This window comes from Asterias rubens, chromosome 6 (assembly GCF_902459465.1).
Source record: "Asterias rubens chromosome 6, eAstRub1.3, whole genome shotgun sequence".
Classification (NCBI taxonomy): Eukaryota; Metazoa; Echinodermata; class Asteroidea; order Forcipulatida; family Asteriidae; genus Asterias; species Asterias rubens.
The window spans coordinates 16949680-16971043 of NC_047067.1; the positions used below are offsets into that span (position 1 = coordinate 16949680).

At 37.9% G+C, this 21364-nt stretch overlaps 1 protein-coding gene across 1 annotated transcript in view; it reads right to left on the reverse strand.

Moving 5' to 3' along the window:
• Positions 1-3694: 3694 nt before the first annotated feature.
• Positions 3695-21364, reverse strand: part of LOC117291534 (ankyrin-1-like) — a 39546-nt gene continuing 21876 nt past the window's right edge. Inside the window, exons 11-18 of the mRNA XM_033773313.1 lie at positions 20688-20939; positions 20091-20310; positions 18783-18982; positions 16779-16918; positions 14776-15514; positions 13434-13544; positions 8051-8212; positions 3695-3780 (exon numbers count right to left, since the gene is read on the reverse strand). Coding sequence (XP_033629204.1) covers positions 15148-15514; positions 16779-16918; positions 18783-18982; positions 20091-20310; positions 20688-20939 — 1179 coding nt within the window. The 3' untranslated portion in view covers positions 3695-3780; positions 8051-8212; positions 13434-13544; positions 14776-15147. The remainder of the gene's footprint in view (positions 3781-8050; positions 8213-13433; positions 13545-14775; positions 15515-16778; positions 16919-18782; positions 18983-20090; positions 20311-20687; positions 20940-21364) is intronic.

The following is a 21364-nucleotide window of genomic DNA, read 5'->3' on the forward strand; positions in this document are numbered from 1 at the left end:
AAATTGTCATTCAAGGCTCACTCTGCTTTGCAGCTCAACCAAACACATAACAAAAACAAGAGATGTTTAGCTTAAAGTCACCTGGAAATAGAATTTTTTTTCTTTCAAACATAAGAGTATATGCTTACGAACAATACAAATTTTTTTTAGTAATTGTTTGTCACGATTTATATGTTTAAAAAATATATAAAGTTGTTTGGGGGGCTGACTCCACCTACCCCTTTTGTGACGTCAATCGAGGCAGACTTTGCCTGCAAAGTACATGTACGTCCAAGTCGTGAGTTGGTACGTTTCAAAAAGTGTTTTTCTGCATTCAGCAGCAATACACCTGGTCGGAATTGCCGAAAAAAAAAAAAGCATAAAACCTTTCTTGGTGACGGGTAATGGGAAGAGGTTGATGGTATAAAACTTTGTGAGAAACGGCTCCCTTTGAAGGGCCATAGTTTTCGAGAAAGAAGTAATTTTCCACGAATTTGATTTAGAGACCTCAGATTTAGAACTTGAGGTCTGGAAATCAACCATCTAAACGCACACAACTTCGTGTGACATGGGTGTTTTTTCTTTCATTATTATCTCGCAAGTTCGAAGACCGATTGAGGTCAAATTTTCATAGGTTTGTTATTTTATGCATATATGTTGAGATACACCAAGTGAGAAGGCTATCTTTGACAATTACCAATAGTGTCCACTGCCTTTAAGGCATCATTACAGTTTTGATTGATGTTACCAACTATACTGTACCATATTTGGTAAACTTATCCCAGAGGGCGCAGTTGGCCATTTTTTATGCACAAAGTGTTAGAATCCTCCAGGCTTTCCCATTCTATACCCGACTACTTGTAAGTCACAGAATCATGTGATAATGTCTACCTTCAGGTTATTTACTACAGTTAGTCTTTCTCAGTTTTTTGAAACGCTCCTCCAATTGATCAAAGTCAATGCTGGCTCCTCCCACATTACTTTGTGAAGTTGTTGGGATCCCCTCCACCCTTGGTGATGATGCTGATCTATGTAATAAAACAAGTGTTATTTGATGAAAATTTCAATTGTTATTTGTATTTATCTAAAATAATGTAAGGTTGGAAACACTTCACTCGATCTGGTATACAAATAAATAATTAGGGAAATACAATCAATTACTGGATCAAAACTGTTGGAATTACATGGAACTTAGGTAAAAACTAACTGGAAATTGAAGATTAGACAAAGGATTCATTTGCTAGAAGTATGTTATTAATTTTTTAAGTTCAATTAACTTTAAATACAAATTGGAAAATATATTATAACTTCTTTTTTGGGGTACATTAAAATTATCCAATGGGTGAGGAATGTACAAGCAAATGAAACAGTAGCCCTATATATGCTCTTATTGCTCAACTTTGATTCAAACACCCCATGTTGCAATTGCTAGTGTAGGCAAATGAAGCTGTGAAACTGTACATGTTGGTATAAACCTTACGACACCAAAAGGACTCAAGGCTACACAACAAAACAATGATTTAGTACATTTAAATTGACCTCTTTTCTGTTAGATCTTGACGTGCTGTTCTTATAACTTGTGCAAGGCGTTTTGATCTGGTTTTGTCTTCTGCAAGTTGACCATCTGCTGTCCTGAGGTTCAGATCAGCTGTAGGCACACTCTGAAAAATCAATATTCAAGTAATATACAACAGGAAAGGGTAAAATGCATGAAAAGTACAGATGAGAGTAAAGATGAAAAAAAAGAAGCCACAATTCAAATATTGTACAAATACAGGCGGGTTGAAACATAATTGCTGATAATTGCTGAGCGTGAAAACTGACAAGGCGTGCTGACGAACCTCTGCTAGATTTTAATAACCAACCAATAATGTTCAAAGAGGTGGGGACACAACGAACACTTATGTACTTGAGCACAATTACTGTCCACTTGTTTAGATGAATGGTAAGGCCTGACTAGACTGAGTGAATTGAAAAAGAAGAAAACAAGTTGAGGATCAATTAATGAAACCTAAAGCAAACTGTATCTGTGGATCTACAACACAATGTATACATATAGCATCATTATCCCATTAGATTAGAAATGTGTAACATGTGAGAAAAAGATTGCTTCTACTTATTGATGTTATTTAATTTGTGTTACACTTAGATTCAGAGGGAAGATCAATAGAAGATTGTTCTCCACAGTTTTGTATTAAAATTTTTTTCCCCACAATTACCAATATTTGTTCGCAAAATGGCATACTTGTACTGAAAACCTAACATAAAACCTTCAATCATTGTTTATTATAACCAATGGACGCCCCGGACCTAACAATTTATCAGATTATCCAAGGGAAACCTACTGTAGGTCCATATCAAATCAGGCTAAGGAACATCATAAAAAATATGTGATCATAAACACAGTGTGGTATACCGACTGACAAACCCACAATGACAAACAAGTACTTGGTGTATTAATTTTAGTTTTTTACCCATACACCGATGTGTGTAAGCACTGTATACTCAGTACTTTCCCAAGTCCTGTGAAACAAATATCACAGGCATAATACTCGGGTGGGATTCGAATTCTAGAGCAGTGTCTTACCAACAAGACTAATGGGATTGCCCGGCAGCTAGAGGCAGTTCGAATCCTATGTTTTGGCAGCGGGTACCGCAACGATATATAATAGATGTTATCCTATGTTGTCACTGGGTTCTGTTCTTGTGTTTGAGTATCATGTTGATATTGGTCCGAGTGGAGTGGCGCAAGGGTCTGCTCTGTGACAATCACTATCCAGTCAATTCCAATACAAAATGTCAGTCTTGATTACAAACAATATGTCAAGACAACATATTTTCTTAAATAATACAACATTTTCTATACTGTTTGGTAAGCACACTCATTATCAGCCGAAAATTGTACAAAACAAATTACAGGGGAAAATGTTTTTTTGTTTGTATCCTCCCAGTCCCAATCCAAAAAGTAATCATTTGGATCCAGATGAACACTTAGTGTGGACAGACCCAGTTATAGAGTGTCATGGCCGAGTGGTTAAGAGCATCGAATTCAAGTTCTGGTGCATTTTCACCGGAGTGTGGGTTCGAATCCCGGTCGTGACACTTGTGTCCTTGAGCAAGATACTTTACTATAATTGCTTCTCTTCACCCAGGGGAATAAATGGGTACCTGCGAGGGTAGAGGTTGATTCTTCACCCAGGGGAATAAATGGGTACCTGCGAGGGTAGAGGTTGATATTGTGAATGAAAAAGCCTGTGGAGCGATATAAACGGTTGCCCAGGTTGTATACTCCCAAGGGAGCTGAGAAACATTAAAAAGGGATGTTATTGGCCCTATGACCAGGGCACTAATGTAAAGCGCTTAGAGAATTAAGTGTTAGTTATTAGGCGCTATATAAATCGAAAGTTATTATTATTATTATTATGTTTGAGTCTACTTTGTAGCCTAAATAGCCCAAAGAAACCAGTGTGTCCCTTTAATAATGGACAATGGAATAGTGTAAGTTCAATTTGAGAGTGAGATCCCAAACAAAGCGTATAAAGTCTATTGTATATGAAAACAAGAACAAATAAAAATGTCTCACCACAATCGTTTTGACAATTTGTTTTCTGTCTTTTTTTGCTGCAAGATGAAGTGGGGAAAAACCTTTGAAGTTCTGTAAGTTGATAGTTGACGGGTCCTTTCTTAAAAGTAGGAGCACATTTTTCTGACCTTTCTTTTCATCAATACACTCGACTGCTCGATGCATGGCTGTGCTACCGTCATGTAGGTTACTGGCATGGAGATGGTTAATACTTGTACCTGTGGTTGCAAACAAGAGTACATCCATTATATTACTACTATTGTCTCTGCATACATCAAGTTAGGGTCACTGACCTGACCTGACCCATAAACACTCTATTCTGCTTATCTATTCCATTAAAGGCAGTGGACACTATTGGTAATTGTCAAAGACTAGCCTTCACAGTTGGTGTTTCTAAACATATGAATAAAATAACAAACCTGTGAAAATTTGAGCTCAATCGTTCATCGAACTTGCGAGATAATAATGAAAGAAAAAACACCCTTGTCACACGAAGTTGTGTGCGTTTAGATGGTTGATTTCGAGACCTCAAGTTCTAAATCTGAGGTCTCGAAATCAAATTCATGGAAAGTTACTTCTTTCTCAAAAACTATGGCACTTCAGAGGGTGCCGTTTCTCACAATGTTTTACACACTTGTCACCAAAAAAGGTTTTATGCTAATAATTATTTTGAGTAATTACCAATAGTGTCCACTGCCTTTAAAGCTGTAACCTTTGCCATCTTGGATCAGAGACTCTTGGGTAAAACAATGTCTCCACAGAATGATCCAGTTAACATCTTCAACATGACTCAATTTGAAACATTACCGGTCTCCGGTGCTGATGTATGTAAGGAAAACTGCCAACAAGTCCAACAGAATCTAGCTCAAGCCCCACTTCACACTTTGAAATGGCCTACAAAACCTTGGCAGAGATATACACATCGATTATGCCAGGCCCTTCTTGGGACACATGTTCTTGGTTGTGGTAGATGCTCATTCAAAGTGGCCTAAAAAATACAGACCAAAGCTGCTGCGTTACCAAAAACGATCGATATCCTGAGAACAATTTTTGCACATATAGTATTCCAGAACAACTCCTAAGTGACAATATGCCCAAGTTTGAAGCAGAATGACATTAGACACATCACTTCAGCCCCATATCACCCATCCACGAATGGTCTTACAGAGAGCTTCATCCAAACATTCAAGAATGGACTGAAGTCACTCAAAAGCTGTATCAGCTCCAGATTGCGTATCGCAATGCCCCCCCATGCTACATTTTGACAATCTTCTGCATTGATGCTCATGGAAATGAATCTTTGTTCTAGACTGGATATCCTCAAACCAGGCATTCGTCACTGTGTCACTCAGAAATAGAAAGAAAAGACTGTGTGTCACAATAAAGTTAATAAAGTTAACCTCTTTGGTGTCATTATTCAAAAGGATTTAAAGTTGGAGGTCACTCAGGTTGAGAGGATTCACAATGAAGAGTGTGCTCGTACATTCATACCAGTGAATATCAAACTTATTCCAAAGCTGTGCAGATATCAGTCAAATGGACAATAAACAATGACCTTTGATAGCACAAATTTGAAGGTTCTGAGACTTGAGACGATGGTTTCCGCGTCGTGTGAAAAATCCTGTTTGAGTTTGACCAACGTCCTTGGTCAAGACAACTGGCACTTGACTCCAAGGACCCTAGTTTGACTTTGTCGTGTGAAAAGGGCTTTAGACGTCTTTTGTAATGAACAGGTAGTGTGGTGAGGCACCTATACAGATGTACATATTCAGATAGCAGCCGAGCAGGGAAAGAGGAACATTTATGTGTTTGAATTAACAGGCTTGACAAATTGAGCCCATTTACAGGAATAATGTGTTATAAAGCTGAAATGTTTTCCTTGTATGACCCTTTTATATTTCTGGATTCATTTAAATTAGAATTAGAATTAGAATTATTATTTTTTCGTCAGCCAACATTAAAAAGTTCAAATACTAAAACATCGGATATTGTAGTGTACCTCTGGACTCACAAAATTACATTTCAAACCATTACGAAGAAGATACAAAAATATAAATATAGATACAAAAATATAAATATATTTAAAGATATAAATGTAGAGACTTCAGATTTAAGCCATCCTTGAATCCTTCAACTTGTAAGTCTCTGTTAAAGTTTAAATTGTCTTGACTGAGGTTGGACTCTCTGTTGTTTGGTTTGTCCAAGATAGTCATAATTCAGTCTGTTGACGGACAGTCTGAGTCTAGTTGGCCTTAAGCTAGAGGTTGAGAGGTAGCATGAGCTCTATGTTGCTTGTTTAATCTGACATTTTCAGTTGTATTAACTGGGGGTAGGGCTTGATGAGGAGTAGATGTGCTTACTCTGTTTTCTGGAATAAGCATTGAAGGCGATAATGACGAAGATGTAATAGTGATGTTCTCTGTTCGCGCATATATCGTAACTGGTGTGAGTTATGGGGTGATAATAACAAGAAGGCATGTCATGTGTTGTTTCTACAGGTATGAAAGCAATGTTCTCCTATAGTCTCCCATCATCTTCTGGTGGGAGTTTAGATATGTTATTTTGTCAGCTCAATTTTACATGCATTGTTTTCCTCATTTTTATTCTGTCTTCAATCATGAGAAACATACAAGGAGTCAGCAAATTTCTATGGATGTCTTTTCTTAACCATTGTCAAGAGATTGAACAGTATAGACAGGTCTGCTAAGCGTTTAGATATGACAACGCAAGGTTGTTGTTCCCATCGGTCTGCTAGTTTACCTCTTTAACTGAGGTGCTTGTAATGAATGAGTACTCTGTCACCAATTTCAAGAACAGATGTGTGTGTGCCTCTATTGTATGAGCAATAGAACTGAAGTCCTCCTCTGAGTTGCTCTGAGTATTCTTTGCATAGCAACCAATTGTACTTGACATAGCCAATAAGCCTTTTTGAGGTATGGCGGCGACTGATGCCACGCTCACCATGAACGTTGGTGGTCAATAAGTTTACGTGTAAATGCCGCGTCGCCTAAAAAGGTTTGCACTTCACTGAATAGCACACAATCTATTTCTATGGTCAATGCGCACAAATTTACCCAAACCTCATAGATTTGTAGCATTGTGTCCGCCATATTTCAAAAAGGCTTATAGCAACCAATGTACTTGACATAGCCAATAGAACCATGCTGATCTCCAGGTTCTGCGTTGGTGGTATTGCCAACAGCTGCATGTCATGCTGCATTTTCTAAACAACTGAAATGACTGTCTTAGAAGTTGTGTTTTTTTCTTTGTGTAAATCTTCTTGTAACCATCTTTTGCCACACACACTACTGAAGTACCATACATGTACCTCAAAAAGAATTGGAATGTGAAAGACTATATCAAAACCTGGGTGACTCAAGACTTGTTGGGCATGCTGGGGAGGTCTCACTCTGCCAGAACATATGGGGCACTCAAGGCTAGCTGGGGCTCAAATGACCCATTTGAATGGAAATAGCATTAAGTGTTTTTTGCTGTAATTATAATTTCAAATGCTTTTAATTGATAAGAAATTGAAGTTCAAGTGAGATTAAACAGATTTTGATTTTGTAAAAAACCCAATTATTTTGAATACCCTTCTCAGATGCTTGTTAGAAGGATTTGCAAAAAGCCCTGTTACGTCACCTCTCATGTTTTGTTATGTCATCACTCATGTTATTTCATACAAGCAACCTCCCACACATGATGTTAAAGTATTGTCATTTTGATGCCCGTCGCTAATGGCCAAATTCCTTTAATTTAAAGATTGTGGGTAACACTGGCATTGATCGTGATCATAAACATTGTACACAAATTTTTCACAAGTTTAAGAATAAAAGAGGTGTTCATCAGGGAATGGTGATTTCGTCAGTCTTGAACTTTTTTTCCATTGTGTCACTGTATTACAGTTTGAGTGAACAGTGAAGCTACGTGTACTTTTAACAGAAATGTTTGTTGTTGGTACTACTGATGATGAGAACTCTATTTTCAAAAGAGGAAACACCTTTTGGTCAAAAAATAAAATAAATGCAAAAATTGTAATTGTTCAATGATTTCTTTCAACACAACACCCCTCCAGCTATGAAACGGTAAGGCTCTTGAGTAAACAACTCCTTATATGGAGATTGCTGTGCACGTCGCGTGTATCACGTGATGTGGCACAACTGTTCCAGCCGTTGCTCTCGACCAATAGGAATGAAGACTGTCCCGCTCACAACCGGTCATAAACACTGGTCATTATCAAAGGTTTAAACACCCCCACGTGACGCACTCTCCACCAATAGGAATAGAGAAACTGTCTGAGGTATTTATGAATGTAGGTTTAATTAACAATTGAAAACAGTGTACCCGGTAATGCAGATTTAAAATCAACTGCTTACAAACAACTCTGCATGTTTTTAGAACATACAGGTTTGTACAAAAATAGTAACACAATGAAAGTTCCCTCAGCAAACTCGTCCTAAAACATGAAAGTAAAGAAAACATATTTACCTTGATACATTCTTGGATTAATGGTATCAGCTATTGGAGACTCTGCAGTATAGTCCTTCATACTTAAACTTCCAATAGTTTGCCATTCTTTCAAGTCATTGGTACTTTGGGCTTTCCTGTTGTGTGAGAATCTCTGATAGTTTGGGTATTTTTTTAAGACTTCTACGTAGACAAAAGAAGAAAGCAAGTGAATTTCTATACAAATATTTCACACATAATATCTTATCTTATAAGAATCTTGTGTTTGCTCATTTAACAATGATGACCAGTCTGGCAATTGATTTTCTTTGTGTATTACCATCCAAAAGCTCATTTGAACCACTTCATGCCAGATATATAATGCCTTTTCCCACCAAAGTTGTCCACACTAGAATACTTGGAACAAGTTTGGAGCATTGTTTTTTTTTTATTGAACAGTGCAGTTGACTGACTCATGTATAAATATTCCAAGTAGAAAATCCACAGTCATGCACCTAAAAATGGTACTGGAACTCACACATAAAAAAAATAAAAAAATTAAAAAAATATTTTTCCAGGGCTTACTGCATAATCCAGGATTCAAAAGCTACATCCTTTTGTTGTACAAATGATGATCAAAAGAGATTGGTAGGCTGCCATCATTGTTTTTTCTTGTATTCAATATTCTGAGAGCAGTGTTAATGGAAAAAATTAGAAGAAATGCCAGACTGAGTGTCGGCCAACAATAAGGCATCTCATGTCCAATGAATTGGGTTGCTACATGAGCAGCAGAGGGCGCAACAACTTTTGACAACTGTGTGATATGAACTTTGTGACTGGAACCACAACTTAAGAGTTAGTACTGTGTGGCAGCTGGGATTTTTCTAGCTTATCTTTTACGAAGTGATAAGTGGATGCATATTATCCAGTGGGACTGTTTCTTTGTTTATTATTGTATTACTGTTTAACTCTAATGTGAGAAATTTTTTTAGCGGAAAGGATAGTCTGAAAGACACATATTATCTGTTTGACTTTGAGTGGTCAATAACCTATATGTAAAAAGTGTGTATTCATTAATGCCAGTGTCACTCCTTTGAAGGAAGTTGTACATATTTTAAAGCAAAAACTGTCCCAAAATTAACATTGCTTTTCTCTGTGACAAAAACATTTACCAAGCTTAGAGCAGTGAATACTCTAGAGCTAAGTTTTTGGGGATTTCTGTGAATATTAAGTACTTCCAAAGTTTGATCGAGGGCATATTTTGTGTATAAATAGTGCCATATAATCAAGTTGACTTTACACTGAGATTGGTACGGTAACCAGTCAAATAAATTCCTTATTGATTGAGGTTTAAGTCAGCAGAAATTTGACACATATTCTGTTTTACTCATACCTTGCTGAATTGAGAAGGCCTTTTTGGAACAGGTCATGACAAAAGTAGTATTAGATCTTTCATTGATGTGGATTTCATTTAATATCGATTTATGAGACACATGTAGACCAAAATTAGTAAAGGTTGGAGAGAAGTGTATATATTAAACTTTTAATAATTGATTGTAAATATGTCATTCTGGTGTAATAGTAGCACCACTCAGCAACCTGCTGAACAACAGTAGCACCACTCAGGAACCTGCTGAACAACAGTAACTACTGATACACATCAGAAAGCACCACTCAGCAACCTGCTGAACAACAGTAGCACCACTCAGCAACCTGCTGAACAACAGTAGCACCACTCAGCAACCTGCTGAACAACAGTAACACCACTCAGCAACCTGCTGAACAACAGTAGCACCACTCAGCAACCTGCTGAACAACAGTAACACCACTCAGCAACCTGCTGAACAACAGTAGCACCACTCAGCAACCTGCTGAACAGTAGCACCACTCAGCAACCTGCTGAACAACAGTAGCACCACTCAGCAACCTGCTGAACAACAGTAACACCACTCAGCAACCTGCTGAACAACAGTAGCACCACTCAGCAACCTGCTGAACAACAGTAGCACCACTCAGCAACCTGCTGAACAACAGTAGCACCACTCAGCAACCTGCTGAACAATAGTAGCACCACTCAGCAACCTGCTGAACAGTAACTACTGATACACATCAGATAGCACCACTCAGCAACCTGCTGAACAACAGTAACACCACTCAGCAACCTGCTGAACAACAGTAGCACCACTCAGCAACCTGCTGAACAACAGTAGCACCACTCAGCAACCTGCTGAACAACAGTAGCACCACTCAGCAACCTGCTGAACAACAGTAACACCACTCAGCAACCTGCTGAACAACAGTAACACCACTCAGCAACCTGCTGAACAACAGTAACACCACTCAGCAACCTGCTGAACAACAGTAGCACCACTCAGCAACCTGCTGAACAACAGTAACACCACTCAGCAACCTGCTGAACAACAGTAACACCACTCAGCAACCTGCTGAACAACGGTAGCACCACTCAGCAACCTGCTGAACAACAGCAACACCACTCAGCAACCTGCTGAACAACAGTAACACCACTCAGCAACCTGCTGAACAACAGTAACTACTGATACACATCAGATAGCACCACTCAGCAACCTGCTGAACATCAGATAGCACCACTCAGCAACCTGCTGAACAACAGTAGCACCACTCAGCAACCTGCTGAACAACAGTAGCACCACTCAGCAACCTGCTGAACAACAGTAGCACCACTCAGCAACCTGCTGAACAACAGTAACACCACTCAGCAACCTGCTGAACAATAGTAACACCACTCAGCAACCTGCTGAACAACAGTAACTACTGATACACATCAGAAAGCACCACTCAGCAACCTGCTGAACAACAGTAGCACCACTCAGGAACCTGCTGAACAACAGTAACTACTGATACACATCAGAAAGCACCACTCAGCAACCTGCTGAACAACAGTAGCACCACTCAGCAACCTGCTGAACAACAGTAGCACCACTCAGCAACCTGCTGAACAACAGTAGCACCACTCAGCAACCTGCTGAACAACAGTAGCACCACTCAGCAACCTGCTGAACAACAGTAACACCACTCAGCAACCTGCTGAACAATAGTAACACCACTCAGCAACCTGCTGAACAACAGTAACTACTGATACACATCAGATCCCTCTACTGCCTTTTCCCAGGTTTTTGTCTCACATACAGCAGTTACCAGTTGCTTCTGACTGGTACCCCCGAACTAAGATACTAACAAATCTATTAGGGAGACCTGCACTAACACTAGGGATAGTGCACCAATACTAAGCACTTTGAGATGCCCTTCGGGTCTATAACGCAATTTATAAAAAACAACTATTATTATTACTAAATACAAATAATAATAGTTGGTTTCCCATGTCAGACCAATGCACTTTTTTACCTCATGTCTTCCGATTTTGAAAAAGATTGCTGTGATTGTAGGTCCTTATGAGCAATGAATGCACACCAATTTTTTGCCCGATCGGACTTACCATGAGGTCAGGGCAGAAACCACTCAAATGTGACATTTTTAGGGTAAAATACCACCTATTTGGTAAAAATATGTCATAACAAGTCAATTTTTATCACATGTATGCAAATTTGGTATCAAAATGATGAGAATTGCATGCTCAAATCAATTCCTTTGTCAAAAATAAATTTTCTGAAAAGTAGGTCACTGTAATCTTTAATATGTTATCGTGACCTTTGACCCAGTTTTTGAAATAATGTATCATTCCAAAAATCAACGAAATAAAAATCACTTGATAGAGCACGTCTTCCTCTATCAGAATCAACCAAGAAACAACTGGGCTCTTCAAAATTTACAATTTTATTACTATTTTTGTACAGTTGTTAGTTTACAAATTAGTCAATTTATATACTTTACATAATAAATCCACCATTAAAACTCACTCTCCTGTTTCTAAAGTTACTAAAAGTACTCATGGTTTGCGACTTTTGTCTTGTTGAGGGCTGATGTGGTTTAAACCAGAAACATACTTTAAAATACCAGCAGTGACGCACCCAGGATTTACTGGGTGGGCCATATTTTCCCCAAAAATTTCTTTTGAAGATTGCAAAACAAAAAATAAACACAAATCAAACAAACAAATTGAATACCTTGGAGGGGCTGGGATCAATCCCCTAGACCTATCGTCCCCCCCCCTCTCTTTTCGGGTGCACCACTGTGGTTATTAGTGATCTCAGTATAGAGATTACATCAAAGTTGAGATGGAGAAGCTGTCTGCCTTTCTTCAGTAGATCACAAAGTTATGCAGTCTTGCTTTAACCCCCTGTGATGAATCTTGAACAACAAATTTTAAAATGCATAATAACTTTCTGAGAAATCCTCAAGAACAATTTGTTCACCATGCTGCAACTCTGACTTCAGGGCCCATTTTAATAGAGCTGCTCAGCAGCAGATTTTGTGCCAACTGTGCGATTTCCATTTAACCGTATAGCACACGAAAAGGCATGCTAACCTTCCGATGAAGTCAGAGTTGCAGCATGGTGACATTTTTTTTACCATCTTGGAGAGAATTTTGTTTGGGAAATATGCCCCCCCCCCCCACCCACAACCCAAATTAAATCATGGGTGCGTCCCTGCTGGTATTTTGAAGTATGATTCTGGTTAGACCACATCAGCCCTCAACATGAAAACATCCCATCCCAAACAATTTAAGTAACTTTGAAAGTTGTTTTTTTCTGGATTTATAAAGTAAAGTATATAAATTAACTAATTTGTAACCTACCAACTGTACAAAAATAGTCATAAAGTTGTAAATTTTGAAGAGCCCAGTTGTTTCTTAGTGGATTCTGATTGAGGATGACATGTTCTATCAAGTGATTTTTATTTCGTTGATTTTTTTAATGATACATTATTTCAAAAACTGGGTCAAAGGTCACGATTATTAAAGATTACAGTGACCTACATTTCAGAAAATTTATTTTTGACAAAAGAATTGATTTGAGCATGCAATTCTCATCATTTTGATACCAAATTTGCATATATGTGATAAAAATTGATATGGGTACAATGTATGACATATTTTTACCAAAAAGGTGGTATTTTACCCTATAAATGTCAGATTTTGGTGGTTTCTGCCCTGACCTTATGGTAAGTCGGATCGGGCTAAAAATTGGTGTGCATTCATTGCTCATTAGGACCTACAAGCACAGCAATTTTTATCAAAATTGGAAGACATGAGGTAAAAAAGTGTGTTGGTCTGACATGGAATGATTGTAGATAGCACAGATGGTAGTGGTTGAGCATGTTAACCCGGAAGTTACGGGAATAAATTTCAACCAAAAATAATCTAAAACTTGCCGTCAGTTTCCCTTGTGATTTATTACTTACCTACTTCCCAGCTTTCCCAAATCACCTTTATAAGCTAGACAAATTGATCGAGTGCACATGCATCTTGGACAAACCTTGACATTACCTGAGTGATTGTCTTCATAGGAATCCTCCAATGCTTGTGAGTCATAACTTTGGCAAAATGATGCATTATGTGCTGATTGTCTACCTCCAAGGTTCACTGACGAGGAAAAACCTAAAAAAATATAGTGTGAATAATGGTCATTGCAGAGATTTATACTATTTACAGAGTCTTGCAACCTCAGACTCAGAGACGATACTGTTTATTGTCATATTATCATTCAGTGTCAGTAGAGGAAAAACATTATTGTCATTGTATCACGTAATAAACGTTTCCACAATCAGTGACATTTGAAATGTATTACTCGGAACAAAATGGAAAAATTTGATTATTTTCAGGAAACTTTCTACAGAATCAGGCAGAGAGTTGGCAGCTGTGAGATTTAAAAAAAAGTTGGTCAGTTTTTAAAAGTTTTAGTTTGCTTTTTTTTCTTTCTTGTTTTCCCCCAACAAGATGTTATAGTGATGGTAATATTTTGTTCCACTGTGATGCTTAGAAAAGGAGACAAGTATACAACAACTCAAACACAAACAAAACTGTCTTATTACTTTGATCGAAAGTCAAATTTTAACTTTAAAGTAAAGATGATTCACAACAATAATAACGAGTAATGTAAGTCTACTTTTAGCTTTTTGCACAGTAAACCACGCAAGTAGAAATAGCAAACACTTCATGCTACCTTTATTTGCAGATAAACGAGGCCCCTGTCCTGTATACTTGATGGTCCTGTCTGATCCTGTTTCTTGATCTTACCTTTATTTGCAGATAAACGAGGACCCTGTCCTGTATACTTGATGGTCCTGTCTGATCCTGTTTCTTGATCTTACCTTTATTTGCAGATAAACGAGGACCCTGTCCTGTATACTTGATGGTCCTGTCTGATCCTGTTTCTTGATCTTACCTTTATTTGCAGATAAACGAGGACCCTGTCCTGTATACTTGATGGTCCTGTCTGATCCTGTTTCTTGATCTTACCTTTATTTGCAGATAAACGAGGACCCTGTCCTGTATACTTGATGGTCCTGTCTGATCCTGTTTCTTGATCTTACCTTTATTTGCAGATAAACGAGGACCCTGTCCTGTATACTTGATGGTCCTGTCTGATCCTGTTTCTTGATCTTACCTTTATTTGCAGATAAACGAGGACCCTGTCCTGTATACTTGATGGTCCTGTCTGATCCTGTTTCTTGATCTTACCTTTATTTGCAGATAAACGAGGACCCTGTCCTGTATACTTGATGGTCCTGTCTGATCCTGTTTCTTGATCTTACCTTTATTTGCAGATAAATGAGGACCCTGTCCTGTATACTTGATGGTCCTGTCTGATCCTGTTTCTTGATCTTACCTTTATTTCCAGATAAACGAGGACCCTGTCCTGTATACTTGATGGTCCTGTCTGATCCTGTTTCTTGATCTTACCTTTATTTCCAGATAAACGAGGACCCTGTCCTGTATACTTGATGGTCCTGTCTGATCCTGTTTCTTGATCTTACCTTTATTTCCAGATAAACGAGGACCCTGTCCTGTATACTTGATGGTCCTGTCTGATCCTGTTTCTTGATCTTACCTTTATTTGCAGATAAACGAGGACCCTGTCCTGTATACTTGATGGTCCTGTCTGATCCTGTTTCTTGATCTTACCTTTATTTGCAGATAAACGAGGACCCTGTCCTGTATACTTGATGGTCCTGTCTGATCCTGTTTCTTGATCTTACCTTTATTTCCAGATAAACGAGGACCCTGTCCTGTATACTTGATGGTCCTGTCTGATCCTGTTTCTTGATCTTACCTTTATTTCCAGATAAACGAGGACCCTGTCCTGTATACTTGATGGTCCTGTCTGATCCTGTTTCTTGATCTTACCTTTATTTGCAGATAAACGAGGACCCTGTCCTGTATACTTGATGGTCCTGTCTGATCCTGTTTCTTGATCACTCACATCAGTTACAGATGTCTCAAACTCAGTATGATCTTCATCAACAATGTCCAGCAGCATTTTGTGGTTACTGCATTCAGGATTAGATTCATCGAATGCCCCAGAATCAACAAAGGAGTCTGTCCTTTCTTTGTGCACCGACCTTAACCTTTGAAGAATGGAGAAAGAGAGCAATAAAATTCAATGTTACTGGGAGAGACGTATACAAAAGGAGATTAGCCAGTTTAAAGAACTTTATTTTGCTGGATAATTGAATGCTCATAAAAATTGAAAAGGTATTTGAAGAGACCAAGAGAGGATATTTATTTGTGGAAAATCATGGAGTGGGATCATGTGTAGCGCTTGTCTTCAAAGAATATTGCTTTGATGGGAAAAGTGAAGTTGGCATCTGGTCTACAATTGTGATGGACAGAGGGGCATTCTTAAACTTCTAACACGTAGCCATAATTGAAGGTTTCAAGTTACCATTGGTCACACAAAAAAGTCCAACTGGCAAAGTGGTGTAGGTGAAGGTGTAGGTTTGCCAAACCCTGCTTTGCCTGCAGCATGGCCACATGACCTGTTGCAAGCAGCCTTAAAACCCTGCTTTGCCTGCAGCATGGCCACATGACCTGTTGCAAGCAGCCTTAAAACCCTGCTTTGCCTGCAGCATGGCCACATGACCTGTTGCAAGCAGCCTTAAAACCCTGCTTTGCCTGCAGCATGGCCACATGACCTGTTGCAAGCAGCCTTAAAACCCTGCTTTGCCTGCAGCATGGCCACATGACCTGTTGCAAGCAGCCTTAAATGATAGTGGCGTGGTAACCAAAAAGTTATGCCAGACTCCTTGAAACTGTCTACTTGACACCAATTAAAACAAAACAAGCCTTAATCAAACCATTTTGCAGACCTATCGCCCAATGTCACAAATTACTTTCCTTGCCACAGTGATTGAAAAATGTGCTGCATTTAACAATAGCATTTTGAAACTAATCACTTGTATGCATACACAACAAGCTTACAAGGTAAATTTTGGACAGAAACTGCACTTCGTAAATTCAAAATGACCTTCTTCAAGCAACTGATGAGCACAAAGAAACCCTTTTGGTCCCTCTCGACTTGTGTTGCAGATGTCAAATACTGGGCAACAAGCAACAAACTAAAATTTAATAACAGTAAAATAAAATGTTCTTTATACAGTTTCTCATTTCAAAACTTGCAACCCAGCTCTGCCATCAAAAATTGGTGACCTCTACATTCAGCCAGTCGAAAAAGCAAGGAATCTATATGCGCTATTTTGTCCATGCACCAATGTGACAGATTCAATTGGTAAAGTTATCAGGGCTGGATGGGCTCGAGTACTCTTCTTAATTTACATTATTTTAAGGTTTAGAAACAGCAATATAATTTGACAGATTTCTCTATTTACTTACATTCCACAGTCATGCTCCTCCTCAGTACTTTGAATAGCAGATTTAAGCAAGAATTTAACAACTTCACTCTTTCCATAAAAGCATGCAATCATAAGTGGAGTGTCACCGCTGTGATTCCGGAGATTGTGGTCATATTTGCACTGTAGAAAAAGGCAAAACCTTTGCAGAATTAATTAGGCAATAAGCATATGACCAGCTGATCTTCACTGCTTGGTATAGACCTGCTGGTGACTGGGCACTGTTGGAATGAGTTATAGTGATGTTCTTTAACAATGGTTAGCCACCAATTAAAGTCGTAACCACGCAGTGAAGACTGATTCATCCCACTGTGTGTTATTGCGTTCAATAAATAAATTTAATGGAAAAAAACCACCCCAAATCGAAACAGTAAAAACCCACCTCAAATCGAAGCAGTAAAAATCAAACAAATTTGAAGAACATTTTGAACATTTCAAATAATTCTTCAGTTTCTGCATGTTTTTAATCTCTTACACACATTTTACTAATTACTTAATCTTTAAAGTACCAGAAAATTAACCTTTGAAATTTAAAGCATCATGATTTGTAACACTTTAGTTGGTGTTAAGCTTTATTCTTTTGTTGGTTTTATGCAAGTGAAGGTGGCACAACTCTCTGTACAAAAACACTATGATACAAAAACACCATGACAAAAAAACCAAATTGATTTGATACTTCCAGTTCAACAAGAACAGCACAACACAACATTATGCTTGTTTACTGCCCAATTCCTCTTAATACTTCTTCTGCTTCTCCCCCTCGAATGTCCCTTGACAAAAGCACAATTCTGAACATTTCAGACATTCATGTCAAAAATGAATTTGTGGTTCAACTTGAGCCAGCAACATCAACTAGCATGTTATGTGTGTAGAGAGAAAAGGGCTTCCTGTTCCGCTCCATTAATCAAAACAAGTCCAAAGAAGCCTGTGTACAGTCCCATATTTGAAACAAATAATGTAAGCAGAATATTTCACATGCAAGGCTCTGATAAAGTTAATGGTAAGTAATCAGTGACACAATGGATTGCTACATGTATATGTTAGACACTGGCTCAGAACTCTACGTCATCAAATATTTAAATCTTTGAAAATTCAAATCAAATCAAGGATGAGGGACCCTAGATTGTTTTTTGCGGGATTATACAGACGTAATATAGTTTTGCTCAAAACAATAATTTGATTTATGTAGCGCCTAATTTGAAGTTATCTCTAGGTGCTTAAAGTCTACATTAAATGAATAACACGTTAAAATACAATGGACTGATTGCGCTACCAATGTTAACATGTGATCACGTCACCTGAGATGGGTATAGAAAAACACAGCTACACAGTAAAGTCATGGGAAGACTCGTACCCGTAGACCACAATTAATCGGTTGTATTTTCGATAAGTAACATTTTAAACTCAAAACAAAGCCCTTTGAATACAGTTGAATGTTGTGACATTGATCACATTCTCTGTTTGATAAATCCAGTATTCTATTACAAAGACGTTTCTTTTGAGAGTAAATAGGTTGGATTACATAAATTACCAAGGCTTTAGCGAGCTCACGCGCCATGGTTTTCGATGTGAACATGGTGAACGGCGTGGTATTGGGCAGTGTCAAGGGAGACCCCGAAGTTGTCCAACTCTAGCGGACAGATAATAGTGTCCATTGCCTTTAACACATAACTTTATTTTCCTGACAGATTCACAATAATTTGAAATTTTTCTATTAATGGGTATTCCGAATTCTTAATCTGTTTCAGGGAAATGGTGGCAAAAGGTGAACACAATAACACTTCTGTTAGCATTAGTGTCATACATGTAAGCTGTCATCCTTTTGTCACTGACATTTGAAATTGGACCTGTTATACTGTATGGCATTATGTGCAAGATGTCTTGCGTGGGGTTATGGGCATGTGTATGGATAACTATCAACAGCCAATGAGAGACTGAGACACAACAAATCCTATCATTCTGAATATGTAAGGAAAGTATCACATACCTGCCATATTCTTGTAAGTCGATGAAAATATTTCCTATTCTTGATGCACGTTGTAATCTGCTCGATCCGACTTCTTTGGTGACGCTCAATAAGGAACTGAACTCCTTCATATTGACTGACCTTGTAAGGCTGCCCGTGAGAGTCTATTAGGGCTGACGTAGCACCATAATCCAACAGAGATTTCACAATGCGACTATATCCTTTGATTAAAAAAAACAATTAAAAAATAGGTTTTCACACGAGGGTGGTACATCTCAATTTCCTTGTGGTTAACTAACTAAATATCTTATCCTTTGTAAGACATTTCCAAAACTTCCTGATTCCAATGCCCCTTAGAAAATGGTGACACAAAAAGGGGCTGGCCAAACAAATCAGATTTTAACTCACAAAGCATTCAAACAATCTATATGTAAATATAATTTGTTGCTGACGTATGGGGGCAACAATGTTTCAAAACCGAAAGATTTTTTTAAGAGCTTATGTTTATAAGTCTTTTTTGTTATTCTTATGGTCGCCTGGAAATTTGCATTAAAGACTTACACATGCATTGCTTTGTAATCTTTTTAAACAAAAATATCCTTTAGTTGTAAACCTAAAATCAAGAAAGTCATTTGACTCCTTCTATTAAAGTCTTTTAACCCAGTGCAGTTATTGCAAAAGAGAAGGGGTTCACCCAGGTGTTCCTGGTTTGATTGGTAGCACATTGTGTAACAGCACCTTGTAAAAACCATTACACAATGTGCTAAGCAAAAGGAGGTGATCTCATGATTCAAGCATAGTTCCACATCTTTGCATGAACAAACTGAACAAGCGCCTTGAGCGTCACTGAGTGACGGATATGCGCGCTATATAAGAAGCCACAATTGTTATTAATACAATTATTCTTGTTATTATTATATAGAGAAACATGCAAGCCCAGCATAATTGGCAAGCCTAACCTGAACACCTGTTTAAACTAATTAGCTTTAAAGTCATTGCTTGCTGTTAAAAGAAAAAAAAAGTAATGCGATCGAGCACTTCTGCTTGTGTGAACATTCAATTCTTTGTAACAAAAAAAATTTAAAAATAAATAAACATGGTGCTTAATGTCGGCCACCTCACTTTGCAGTGTTTTAAAATCTTTCGGCTTGTAGCTCACAAACAAAATGTCACACTTGTCCTCTTAAAACTCCACAAACACTCTACAAACATCTGGAGATGATCATATGGCCCATTCCCCTCAACGAAAATGTTGGGAATATGTATGCCTCCTCCCACCCCTTGGATTTACTACTGTGCACACACAAAATAGATTGATCAAATTCAAACCTTTCTCTGCAGCAACCTGGAGAGCTGTCTGACCTTGCAAGTCAACTGCATTGATATCCCATTGTTTAACACAGGATTCACTTTCCAAGCTTGTCAAATAATTGTGGATTTTGGAGACCTTTAGAATGTAAGAAACAATGTGATAATGGCCCCTGGAACAGGCCATGTGAAGAGCAGTTGAACCAGTTGTCTGATGATGTCTGCAGATGTCTCCTCCATTCTGTACATACAAGACATTATCTCCATTTAATAAATACAACATTTATTTCATTTTACCCTACTGAACTTCAGAAGAAACTCCCCCCCACCCCCAGTGACTTTCATGTTTGACATTTTGAGCAGTTTTCCTTTCTGACAAGTTTTTCTATATAATAATCTGAATGGCATTTGTTCTGATACTGCTACATATCATACATACCCTAAAAATTAACAACTAAATCTAATTCACAGCAATGTGCATCATTTATTTGTTTGCCAAAGATCAGCATAAACATATCAATAATAAGCTTGATTTGATTTAATTCATGAAGTTGCTACAAATGAAAACAAGGACCCCTAGTATGCAACCAATGAGAAAAATGACAAAACTTGAGTTACCATGTGCAGAAGTTGGAGGATTTTGAGGTAACCATTTCCAACAGCCATGTATAATGGCCAGTCTCCTGTACCTGTCAAAGGATTGACATCATCACCTTCTTCCAATGTACTGTACAAACGATCTCCATCCCCATTCATTGCACATTCAAAAAGTGTTGGATTAACTATTGTCTTCTGCCTGCGTTTCATTGCTTCTTTTATAATACTGCATATTTCAGGCTCATCTGTATATCCGTCAGCTTTTGCAAGTCCCTTTTGAAGAAATAAAAAAAAATTATAAAACACTAAACCTTTCAATCTGAAGTTAAGGCTTTCGAACAGTTTTCTTTTTACTTCCGGTTTGAATCAGAAAACAAGATGGTAAAAATGGAATAACATGAGTGTATTACAAGTTCAGTTTTCAAAGTCATTTCTGATGATTGTAAAATCCATCTAGTGGTTCAAGAGTTCACATATTATTAAACTTTGAATTAATTTAATCAACACCCAATGTGTCACCATGTCATTGTTCAGGTGTGATCTTGATGTTGATATTTAATTTTGTGATGAGTTTTTAAGGTCCAATTAAGCTTCAATTTTTAATTATATGGTGTAGAGAAGAGTTTGAGAATTACAACAGTGCAAAATTCTTAACATACCAGGACATACCAACATCTCAAGACTCAATGACAGCTTAT